The sequence below is a fragment of the Schistocerca americana genome, chromosome 1 (genome assembly GCF_021461395.2).
Source record: "Schistocerca americana isolate TAMUIC-IGC-003095 chromosome 1, iqSchAmer2.1, whole genome shotgun sequence".
Lineage (NCBI taxonomy): Eukaryota > Metazoa > Arthropoda > Insecta > Orthoptera > Acrididae > Schistocerca > Schistocerca americana.
Window position 1 is genome coordinate 517,526,330 of NC_060119.1, and position 13,259 is coordinate 517,539,588.

Here is a 13,259-nt window from a genome sequence, read left to right on the forward strand (position 1 = left end):
TGCGAGAGTTGCAGGGCGAACCTAACGACTGGCGAAATTATTTGCGGATGGATGTCGAAACTTATAATTATCTCTTAAAGCGTGTAACCCCTCATATTATGAGAAAAAATACTTGTATAGAGAAGGGCAATTTCTCCTCATGAACGGCTGGCGGTAACATTAAGATTCCTATCAACAGGAAGGAGCTACAGCGATTTGGAATTTTCAACTGCAATATCGAAACAAGATTTGAGTGAAATAATACCCGCAATTTTTCAATTAGAGCATTGTATGCTGCTGTCTTTTTGTCTCGGTCACCATATTCTTTACTTTCATCTTCCACAAACATGGGTGGTTTCTATATATTTCAATGAATTCACTTACAAACTCTCGAGAACACTGACGCGCATCGGCCATGTTAATGCCCTGTGCGCACAAATACAAACACTAGACTGAGCAAACAGCTGTTTCGCGCCAGATTTGCGGCGATCTCCTGTCCACACGCTCCAACTTGTCTGCGCAGATGTGGTTTGAACCCACAGATTTGAGAGGTTTCGCTTAAACCTCCAACTCCAACTTCCAGGTTTGCACACACCTCATGTTGGTGCAAATCTTCTGTCCACACGCAACGATCTGTCTGCGCAGATGTAATGTGCGCAGACATTTGCGCAGACAGATCGTTGCGTATGGACGGGCCTTTAGGGTTTTAATGCTCTCGCCCGTGGGAGGCATTTCTTTCTATCTTTCACTAATACTTCTTGGTTTCCTACAATCATCGTCATCTGGATTGGATGGAGAGTTACCTATTCTAAAAGACCCTTGTGTGCACTCTACACATAGTCAGCTACCTGAGTAGCAGCCTCTGATGTGTAGTGAACACCTGACCTAGTTGGGGGGATTCTACACTTCTCAACCTTGTGGCGCAAGTCGAGGAAGTTACAGCCTAGCTTGTCACAGAACCTACGAAGTCTCTGGTTAGTCCTTCCATTCAATTCAGAACTGAAGGGCCACGATCAGTTCTGGGGACAATGTTGCAAAATTGTGTGTTTCATTGAAACCCCACACACAATGCTGGTCTTCTCAACCAGACGACAGGCATCATTTATTCCGACGTATGTCACAATCTGCAGTTTGTTGCACCCTGTCCCCTCAATGGTTGTTGGAATAGCCTATTCACCATGTCGGATGAGGCCCCCATGCATACACACTGAGTGCATCTTGTGTCCTTTCCTGTACCTTGCGGCCATTTCCCTTTGTTGCATGCGGAAACAGGGGTTCGAAGGGAAATTGATTATTTAGGAAGCAAGTGTAGTTAAACCAACGAAGTACTTCTTTAGAAACTCCGTATTTCCGAGTTAAGTCTGTTAGGAAAGAGAAAGGGGTTGAATTCCTAAACAAGCTACGAAGACCCTTGGCGAGACAAGCGCTTTCGCATGAACTGCAAACACGTTGGTTTATTAACATTTACTGCACGTATAAGATGAGAGAAGCCCCTGCAAAGTAATGGTACGCGTAGTGTACGTGTAGCTTCTTCAAAAGTGACGAGCATAGCAGATATTCCTGCTGGAACGGGCATGTATCTTTCGGTTCTTGATTGCTTCCTTTCAAAGATTACATTGTTTTCAGGAGGTAAATAATGCTATCAAAACAGTGGCTGCGGGTGACGTTTGGGGTGAAAGGTTATAAGTGTTAATATCTTGAATCATTGCGCAGAAGTTACAGTTTTTGCAGCTTATAACACCGCTGTACAAATTTTAGCGTGGCGTTTTATGAGTTAAAGGGCTTGCATATTTCACGGTACAGAACACATATTCAGTAATTACTTTTTTATATCTGCTTAGTCATGTTTCTAGCGCAGACTGTGTTTTACGGTTAATATGCCAGTATTAAGACGATTGCAGAGATTACGAAATGCTAATACGTATTGTCGTCACTGTTAATGACAGTTACAACTGAGCTCTATATTCACAAGTTGATAGCATCCACAACCTGTGTTCATTGTTATTTATATTCATTTTTATCTTTGCAGGGGAAAATGGCTCTGTCGAAACCAATATATAGTCTGATGGAGAAATACTTTGAACAACTGTACACGCATCCCATAAGGACAAAATCTATCAACAGGTATTCAAAGGCCGTTACCAGTGGACGTTGATTGTAAGAGTATAATTCGGTTTTGTACAAAGTGAAGACAGTGAGAAGACTGTTCTTTTGTTATAAATCCTTTGTGTCATAGAAAAAGTTCCCATTTCTTAATGAGGTTTTAGTTTGACCAATTATTTCCTTTTGTTGTCCCATCAATATTAAGTGCATATATTCATGGTTAGGCAATGTACGAAATTACACCTAAAATTGTGTACGGTACAGTTCACCCAAAGACACTCAAAACTTACAGCTTCATAATTGTAAGGCCTATGGTGAATTAAAGAGCACTGGATAAATATGAAACTGTGTTAGATGATGCGCTCGGGTTGGTTGCTGTAACAGCCTCCCTGAAATCTTTGTCATAACTGAGGTGTAGCTGAACCTATGATGTAGCTTGTTTTGGAAGGTGCCTATTTTCTTTTTAATTAACGAAAATGAATTTTTGTTCCATAACATAGCCCAATGGCTGTTTTCGGTCCATATTTAATGCACTTTTTGTTACAACAACTAAACTGTGATATCAATTCCAAAGTGCTGTGTTACATAATATTATTTTGGTGCTTGCTGTTTTGTTGGAAACTGGCAAACCATGGCTCTGTACAAAATACAAGTTGATTCTTGCAAAGAAGAAAACAACAGTAATCAGCCACTGTTGATAATACTCACACAAATATCGCTGCTACTGGTTTTGAACTGACATTCATGTTCAGATTAAAAAAAAGAAATCACACTTTGAGAAGTGCCGGCAGAATGTAAATAATTTAGGAATGACTGAGACCACTCATTGAATAGTGGAAGGCTGGAGCCATTGACAGTCATAATGAAAACAATGAAAATCTGGAAGGTTTTGAAGTGCCTGGGTGTGTGCGCGCGCACACACACACACACACACACACACACACACACACACACACACACACACACACCAAGTAAAAAAACTTTGAGCTAGAACTGCGACACAGTGAAAATGTTTTTGTATTTCCAATAATTTCAAAAAGTTAAGAGTGTGCGCAAACTTGTGTGTGTGTGTGTGTGTGTGTGTGTGTGTGTGTGTGTGTGTGTGTGTGTGTGTGTCTCAGGTGGTCATGTTTCGAAATAATTGAAAATACAAATATTTTTCACCGTGTCAGTGTTCTTGCAGTTTTAGCTCATAGTGTTCTATCTCAGTAGGATCCAACTTTCAGAGCTGACAGTGCTCAAATTACTTTAGGTAAGTAACAAGAAAGTGTCCAAATAAGCTTTTGTGTGGCGATAAGTAAACTACCACATTCAGAACAAGTCACCATAACCACAACAGTGTTGTTTACATGTTGTGAGTGATATTCCATGCTGATTTGTGGTAATTAATGAAAGGCGTTCTGTTTGCTTCATATCAGTGATAAGATGAGTACTACACAAATTGATGTAGTATTTAACAGTATGATACCATGTCAGTAGACTGATGTCATTAACATATTGAAGATACGAACCTCAAGAAACTGCCAGGTGTTGATATACTAACAGCACAAAAACATTAGTGAAATAAAATTTGACAAGTCACATCTAAGAGGATAGGGTGTTTTGAGCCAGGATTGTTCCTGTTATCACCACCTTCAAACATGTTAAAAACTTCAAAATATCAGACCATAGTGGGAAGGTCGATGTTTTGATCATATAACTAGTATTCACAATGTGTGTAAAAAATGAGATTGTTGTGACACATTCATTGGCTTTGCCAGCTGTCAACCAAACTATCATCTTCAAAACTAACTAAGAGCTTGGGCTACCTTCGCAATTTCATAAATAAAAAACATTTTAGGCCTAGTATACAACACACTCCAAAACAACTTCCCTGTCACTATCTCCTCTAGATATATATATAGGTCCGATAAAAAACATGATCTAACCCACAGTCAACAAAAAACTAACAAGTTACTATTAGCAAAACATACGACAGACATCTACCACTGCAAGTTACAAACAAAAACATCCCAGGTGCTATTTGTGTAGGATATTACATCACTAAACCCAAGAATCATATCCTTTGAATAAATAACAGGACATTGTACTGTGTTTTATTAATAGTATCTAATTGTTAGTCTAAAATGTAACAAAATTTTGAATTGACTTAGACAGAAATAAAGTTACATATTAAACCAGCATATATACCAAACCCCAGTCCATATTCTCAGTTGTATCTGTCATATGTTAATCATCATCTTGTAGGATTTATTTGATTGCCAATATGATTCTTTGATTTGAGTTTAGTTTTCAGTATTCTGTACTTCAGTTGGTAAAAATGGACCATTATAGTATCATTTGGTTGTCCGTCCGTCTGTCCATCCAAATGATGATTAAGTTCCCTTTTTCTCAGGAATGGGATGAAATAACAAGTTGACATTTGTGTGAAACACTGAGTTCTATAGTCCCTTGGTGATGTAAAAAAATGTAAGGTTAAAAGTCAGTGCAGTCAAAAGATATGGCTATTTGTCTCACCTATTTTGATACACGCAAACTCACTCATCATACCCTAGAGGGTAATTCCCATTGAGCTAGAATCATGAAATTTGTCAATAATAAAGCTTTTACAGTGCAAAAATATGAAAATTATTATGTTGTAATTATATCACATAAAAAATATCTTTTTGCCATTAGAACACACATTGCATCCATCGTCCATCAGAGGCATAATAGATAAATATTAGTGCACGTAAACATAAGGTGTAAGTAATAGTCATGTGTTAGTAAGTAAATAAAAAAAAAAAGCGTGTTCTTGGAGTCTTTCACAGCGGCATGACGGAATAAAATCTTCTCGTTTTTCAAGCTGCGTCAATTCCAATAAAATTCCTGAGCTCTCGGCTGCTAGCTCTGCCATCATCAGCAGGAGAAGAACTACTGACTGCTGGGGCGGGCACTATTTCCCGCTTATACGCCTATGATTACACCTACTGTCACCCATCAAAGGGGGCCGAAACGACATGTGCACAGAAGATGAGTTGGACAACTTATAGCAGTTGGAATTGATGCAGCTTGAAAACCAAGAAGACTTTATTAAATCATCTCACTCTACATATACACACTGAAGTCCCCTGCTCTCTTATTTTCCTACGCCCGGTTTGGTTACAGGAGCTACAGTAAAGATTGTGATACATATATTTAAATAGTTTTATCTTGCCAATATCAATAATGGGCAAAACTCATTGCGATTTTCAATTCCCAGAAATATCTATATACATAATTAAGTGGGAGTCCTACTCGCACTTGGCCATTCGTCCCCCACCACCACCACCACCACCACCACGACTCCTGTCTTACAGGGTGATAAGTGAAAGTCGTAAAGAGATTGGACTTATGTTCAGGAGAAGTGGTGGTCAAATCTTGACCACTTAGATTTAGATTTGGTGGATTCCTTCAATTAAGAGGCGAATTTCAGGGTATTTTAGAAGAAAGACTGCACTTTTGCCTTTCCCATCGTCCCACAAATTGGAATTTGTGTTTCAATTATAATGACCACAAAAGTGCCAAAATACTATACCCTTAACTTTTATTTTTGTGTAACAACTGCTCAGACTCCGTTGCACATATTGGAAAATAAATTAGTGTAATGGTGTAGGGGGAACACAGCAGAGATTGGGCACGTGAGAGTAGTGATTGTTGTAGCTCATCTTCGAGCTTCTTTTCTGTGAGAGATCACAACACAAAAACACCCTCTTTGACAGAACCCTAGTTATGTTTGAAAGTACCTCTTAGCAGAAAGTTTACGCTATACAATATCATTAGAAAAGAGAGTTAATAATTGAAACACGTACAGGGTTGTGGAACATCAGGGCATATGAGTGAGTGCATAAATAACAAGTAAAGAAAGTTGGAATACAGTGGAGAGATGCGAGAAGTTCTGCAGAGTGGTAGAATATTTGAAGTAATACAGTGACCTAGAGACTGAATTGTATATGAAAGTTGCTGCAAGCAATAAAGACAGTGAGTGACTCTTTCTAAAATAGAAAAATGTGTGTTATGGCAAGCTTGCAACAGACTGAGACTGAATGATGGCACGGCTGTACAAGTAAGATGATGTAATTTATTAACAAATGAGAGCACCACAGAAATATTTCCATTAAACATAACAGAGACAGAATTTATAATGACACAGCCTACATAAAATGTTTCACAAGATTATTAACAGTTGGGTCTCAGTGCTTGGAGGTAGCCGATGGGGCTGAATGCCCCTATATGTGATGAGTAGCTGTCTGTCCTAATTCATATTGTTGTTGTTACTCCATCCCAGATTTTCAGTTATTAGATTGCTCAAAATTGGATAATAAGACCATAAATTATATAACTACAAAATATTGAGAGTCCAGTGACAAGATAAGATTATGGCAGCCATACGTGGTTGTTTCACAGACCTTTCAGAACTGCATGTCACGTGTGGAATCTCCTTACTGAGTAGCCATTCAACAATTTACATTTGCCCTGAAAGGAGATTATATCAGAAAAGAAGTACATTATTTTTTTTTTAAATGGTTTGCTGCCAGTATGAGTTCTCTCTTTGCTCTTGTATAAGCGCATGTTGTTGAAAAGGTAATTTACTCTCTGTCAGCAATGAGAATGGTGAAGAGTCCATATCTTGTTCAAATCTGGACCAGTGTGCTGCTAACAAATAAGCCTAATTTGTTTTTCTTCAGGAAGTTGTATACATTAGTAAAGTTTCTGTATCAAAATGTAGGTCTTTGGAGTACATTTTACTGTCTGTCTTTTGCAGTCCCCACATCATTTTATTTTTTCCATGAATTCAGAAAACTTTACTTTTCTTTCTTGTATTTTTTAATTCAAATATAATATTTTTGGTAATGACTATGATAAATGTTCCTCCTATTATGGGATTGAATCATTATTAGTTCTATATTGAAACATACATGAACCCACAGTATGATCATTGATATTGATAACACAAACAACAGGTGACACTCAACAGACTAGGAACAAATACTGCAAATAATGCAAACATACCATTCAGCGTCAGTCCTCTCTGAGCTTGATTGGACTGACAGTCTCTGTGAACAGAATGGGCATGATATTTGCAGGCAAGTTTGAGTCTTGAGCCCTTATCCTTTATTAATTTTTCAACCACTATGGAATTTAAAGTATTCCCCAACAGAATAACATACGAGAGTGGATGTAGCCTATGTATGCCCTGCTTCTGTGATAAGGAACTCACAAGTTTTGATCACCTCCAAGATCTCGTAATTGATGTCTGTCAATCTCTTAAATTGGAGGTGCTGCAACATTCCAGGCTTTCCAAACTGTATTTCACAGTTCTGTCCTGACCACAGAGATTATTTTGAGCAGGTGCATCAGTAGACATTGCAGCAAAGGAACTGTATTTCTTAAACTTGGATCATAGCATTGTCATCATAGCTCATTCCACCTCCATAGCCCTCTTCTGGATCACGTAAACAACACTTGTTAGAAATGAATATACAATTTTGCCTGTCTAAGGCAGCGAAACAGTACAAGGGCCTTAAACGACCTAAACCTCAAGCTCTGTCCACTACTGTATCTTCAACTATGCACCTGAAAATTTAGCTATTGTGAAGACTGACTTCCAAAGGTCAGCTCTGTTTAACACATTATCTCTGTCTAGTCTTTTTGAGTGCTTTCTATTGTAATGTACGTCTTCTTCATATTTATGATCCTTCTGTATGTTTTTCTTTCCATTTTCATGAATGAAAAGTAGTGCTGATAATTTTAGGTGTCTTCCGGCACATAAACCTAGTCAACTTGTTGTATTATTTTCATCTGTATGGAAGGGCTGATGTTTGTAGTACACTTATGAACATGAGTTGCCAATTAAACAGGAAGGCAGAGAGACAGGGGGGCTGCAGTACACTAAATAACAGCACCTGGAAGAAGGTGAATTTCTATGAATGCTATAAAATAGAAACACATTAAGGGCAGACAAAATTTCTGATGTTATATGCTACAAATCACCATGAAAGAATATAGAAAAGAACTTTTCTGACAGGAAATATTTATTAAAGGGAAGTAGCAAGGATTTTTCTCATATGTACACGCAGAAATTGAAGTGAAATAAGACATAAGAGCTGTTAGGTAATTTACTTATTTAGATGAAAAATTAAAGCCTAATTCCAAAAGGGGCGAGACTGTACAGAAAATTAATGGAAGTTACCAGTTGTCAGAAACAGTGTTTCCTTATTTACGACACCTGTGACAGGAATTTTCATGTTCTCTGTTATACTGTAGAAATATACTTCAGGTTGGAATATCGACAATATTAAGAAAAGGATATATTGCTGCTCACCATGAAGATGTTTTTTTCTTCAACTTAATAAAATTTAAATGTTCTGTTCCATCAATGTGATGTCTACACTACTTGCCCACTAGTAATGAAGTTACAAATTAATGCTTGGTGGTGGAGACAGTTTCTTACAAATAGTCAACACAACATTAAAACAAAACAAATACATCTTGTTCAAAAATTCAGTGTCCAACAAAAAGGGATGATAAAGGAGACAAAAATAAATATATTTGTGTCTAATGTTGTTACACCAAATATTCGTGTGAGATACATTCTATGTTGTGATGTCATGCTCTTGGACACTGAGTCAATAAACAGCGGGTGGCACTTGTGCGTGGATGACAGGTGCTGTGTCTATATGGAGTGATGTACATGGGGAGAACATTGGCCTGCAAGATCCCCAGACTTCAACCCATTAGACTTCTTTCTCTTGGGCCACATGAAAGCCTATGTGTATTCTACCCCTGTTTCTCGGAGGTGGAATTGATTGCAAGAATTCTTGCAGCGGTCACACAAATACAGAACACACAATCCATTTGCCAGTGAACACTGGATTGCCCCCTATGTTGATATTGGCTCTGTGCTAAAGTTAACTGTGCACATTTTTAATATTTATTGTAATGTAATAGTGATCAGAACAATAAAGCAATGGAAATCATTTAACACAATTTTTTTTCTCAGTCACACACAATAATCTCTTGCACCCTCAGTACTCTAACAATATGTGTTCCTGATATATGGTTGTTTTATGAAATATATTTGTTTTTATCTGCTGTATCATTCCTGTTACTTTGGACACTGAATTTTTGAACACCCCATAAAGCACATTGGGAAAAAAACAAGGTTCAAATGCTACGAATGGGATATAGATATAACATTATTACAAGTTTACAGTGTCTGATGTGATAATTCATTTATTTTCCACACATAGATTCAAGAATCAAGGTGAAGAAAACCCTGTAGTCCTTTCTGACTTCGATATCCTGATATTTGGAGGTGGTTCCTTTGGAAAATGTTACGGTTGGATGTCCTCGGGAAAGTTTGGAAGATCCTTTTCTGATTCCCTTTTTTCCTGCAAGAGATAAGTTTAAATCTATTCACAGACGCATTTATGTGTTTGAATTGCCTCTCAACGATGAAACATTATTTGTGCCTTGCTGTGACAGGGAAAGGAACATCATATGTAGGCTCTAGTGTTTTCTAACCCTATTGTACCTCAGGAAGACAGGGAACATGTCTGTATGTCTCTTGGTATAGATACTGATTTTTGATGTAATATGTAGGTTGACTAGTCTTATAGTCTTTCCATATAACATCTGGGCAATGGAATGGTTTGTTTCTCGTGTACTGCAGTTTGCAACCCCCAGTAGAACGGTACGTATACAGTTTCTTTACACGTAGAAGTGTTATGGGTGTTGATTCCAGACTTCAAGGTCCTATGTAGTCATTCAGCCTTGCCATTGCATTGAGGATGACACATTGTTGTGTGTTGAAGTTTCATTCCGCATGCTATTCCCAAATTATTAACAAATGTGATCGAAGCTGTGTTCCTTGGTCAGTGATAGCCTGTGATGGAATGCCGAATCTTACAATTTGTTGCTGGTAGAAGGCCTTTGCTACTTATTCAGCTGTGTTCAAATGGTATGACTTCCATATAGGATGTGAAATGATCAATACAAATCGAGCAGAAAGTAATGCCATTAGAAGGAGCCAAACATCCAGTCAGGTCAATGTGGTCAACACTGAAAAGTTCATCAGTTTCTACAAATTTTTTGAATTGCGATTTTATATTGTGAATTAACACAGGATTTCATCCATTGTTGCATATCACTTTTTATGTTTGGCTAAATAATTCTACTAGTTAGCAGTTTCACTGTAGTGTTTATGCCAGAATGAGCTAAACCATGAGTATGGAGAGGTACTTGATAAAAAAAGTCTGAGGAATGTAAGTTCTGCTATTTGTAGTTGACGTGGCACACCACAGTGTTTTTCTTGATGGAAGTAGATATGACTTGAAGTTTAAGGAGTTGTTCCCTATTCAAAGTTGCTGCATTTATTGACCTTGCATTTGGCTCTTGGTGATTTCATCACAGTTCATCATTTTTACTTCAACTATAGATAGGGCACTTGCAACAATATTGTCATCATTGTCATGATCTATATTAACGACATAGTAGACAATCTGAGTTGCCCTCTTAGACTGTTTGCTGATGATGCTGTCATTTATCATCTTGTAAAGTCATCAGATGACCAAAACGAATTGCAAAATGATTTAGATAAGATATCTGTAGGGGTGCAAAAAGTGGCAGTTGACCCTGAAAAAAGAAAAGTGTGAAGTTATTCACATGGATACTAAAAGAAATCCTCTAAATTTTGATTATTTGATAAGTCACACAAACCTGAAGGCTGTAAATTCAACTAAATACTCAGGGATTACAATTACAAAAAACCTAAATTGGAACAGTCGCATAGATAATGTTGTGAATAGAACAAACCAAAGACTGATTCTTTGGCAGAACACTTAAAAGGTGCAATAGGTCTACTAAAGGGACTGCTTACACCACACTTGTCCACACTATTCTGGAGTACTGCTGTGTTGTGTGGGGTCCACATCAGGTGAGACTGACGGATGACGTCGAAAAAGTTCAAATAAGGGCAGCTCGTTTTGTATTATCGTGACATAGGGAAGGTAGTGCCAAAGACATGATACATAAATGGGAGAGGCAATCATCAAAACAAAGGTGTTTTTCGTTGCGATGGGATCTTCTCATGAAATTTCTATCACCAGTTTTCTCCTCCGATTGCGAAAACCCTCTGTTGGCACCCACCTACATAGGTAGAAACGATCATCATGATAAAAAAAGAGAAATCAGAGCTCCCACAGAAAAATTTAAGTGCTCATTTTTCCCATGAGCCGCTCGAGAGTGGGATGGTAGAGAGACAGCTTGAAGGTGGCTTGTTGAACCCTCTGCCATGCACTTTATTGTGAATAGCAGAGTAATCATGTAGACATAGACGTCACTGACATGACAAATATCAGTCGAAAATTGTGAAGTATACTGCAGCTGTCTCATCTGTTGAGGAGATGCCGTATCATTGCTTGTTTAAAAACAAATGTGAGTGGTTTATGGTCAGTGAAGATTTACAGAAAGGTAAATTCCCAATAACTCTTGATCATAGACACTGTAAACCTTCCAGGATTGACTCAGATTCTGTGAAAAGAATACAACTGGTTTCCAGTTTCTGTTTTCCAGTTTTTGGTGTATGGAACCAACAGCAACATCTGATGTGTCTGTGGATAGAGCTAGGGGTAACTCTGAGTTAGGAAAAGCCAATAATGCAACATTTGCAGTATCATGTTTACATGTCTCAAACATTTTCTTCACTTTCTGTCTGTCATCATTCCTTTTTGCTCCCTTAAGATGGGCACGTAATACAGCATGAGTTTGTGCCATTTCTTCAAGATAGTGATGATAGTAGTTGACAGTGCCAAGAAATGTATGGGGCTCATGGAGTTTGTCAGGTAACTTGCACTCCAAAAATTACTTGCACTTTCTCAAGTAGCAGACAGGATCCCTCTGGTGCCACCCAGTACTCGAAGGATGTTGTTTCATTTACTCCCAAGATTGATTTTGAGATGTTGATTCGAAGTCTGTATTTAGAATATCACTCTAGGACTAGTTTGACATGTGCTTGGTGTTCTTCAGTACTGGATGAGGCCATTAAAATGTTGTTGAGACAAGGAAACAAAATCCAGTCCAAAAATAACTTCATTAATGAATTCCTATAATGTTGAAGTTGCATTTTGCAGACTGAAATTCATTGCATTAAATTCATACAACTCAGGCTGGCATGATTGTAGCTGTCTTGTGCTTATCTTCTTCAGAAATGGGTATTTGATAATAAGCCTTAAACAATTCAGTTTTAGAAAATATGTTTTTGGCTTGCAGAATACAAGGGGAATCCTCTATCGGAGGTGCAGGATAATGGTCGGGATCTGTTCTTTCATTTAATCATGTATAATCCCGACACAGATATATCGAGCCATCCTTCTTTGGCACCATGTGAAGATGATGATGACGTTTGGTTTGTGGGGCGCTCAATTGCTCGCTTATCAATACCCATACAAATTCCCAATCTTTGCTCAGTCCAAGCTCGCCACTATTAGGAATGATGATGAAATTATGAGGACAACACAAACACCCACTCATCTCAAGGCAGGTGAAAATCCCTGACCCCGCCGGGAATCGAACCCGGGTCCCCGTGCTCGGGAAGCGAGAACATGGCCGCGCAAACGCGGCCTCGAGACCGTGTGGAGAGGACTAGCCCATGTAGAGTTAGATGACCTAATGATCCCATTGTCCGACATGAATTTAAATTCTTGTTTTGCCACTCCCACGCATTCTGGATCTGACTGCTTTGCCCTAGGAAAAATAGGTGGTCCTTCAGTGGTAATGTTGTGTTTGACACCATGTTTAATTTCGGTGAGTACCAAGTCAGGTTTAGCTAAATCTGGATACTGCAACAATAGGCCTGTAAATTTTGTATTTTGACTCATGGTACTCGCAGCATTTTCCTCTGAGATAGACATTACTTTGTCCTCAGAAGAGAGCTTGCCTTCATCATCTATTAATCTCTTATCATGGATGTCTACTAATTATTGGAAGTTATTAAAAAAAATCAGCCCTCAATACAGTTTGATTGATTTTAACAATGATAAACAGTCGTTGAAATTGACTTCGCAGTCCCAAATCGATATTACGTAGTTCAATCCAGAATGTAGGAATTTTGGTACGATTATCAGCATACAATTTGTATGATGGTTCAAATTAACCTT

General features: G+C 38.2%; 1 protein-coding gene across 3 annotated transcripts in view; it reads left to right on the top strand.

The window, feature by feature from the left end:
• The first annotated feature begins 1,401 nt into the window (after positions 1-1,401).
• Positions 1,402-13,259, top strand: part of LOC124605258 (peroxisomal membrane protein 2) — a 58,083-nt gene continuing 46,225 nt past the window's right edge. Inside the window, exons 1-2 of one of the 3 annotated variants that reach the window (XM_047136830.1) lie at positions 1,402-1,551; positions 2,009-2,103. In XM_047136830.1, coding sequence (XP_046992786.1) covers positions 2,015-2,103 — 89 coding nt within the window. In that variant the 5' untranslated portion in view covers positions 1,402-1,551; positions 2,009-2,014. The other 2 variants (XM_047136838.1, XM_047136822.1) reach the window with 2 other exon arrangements.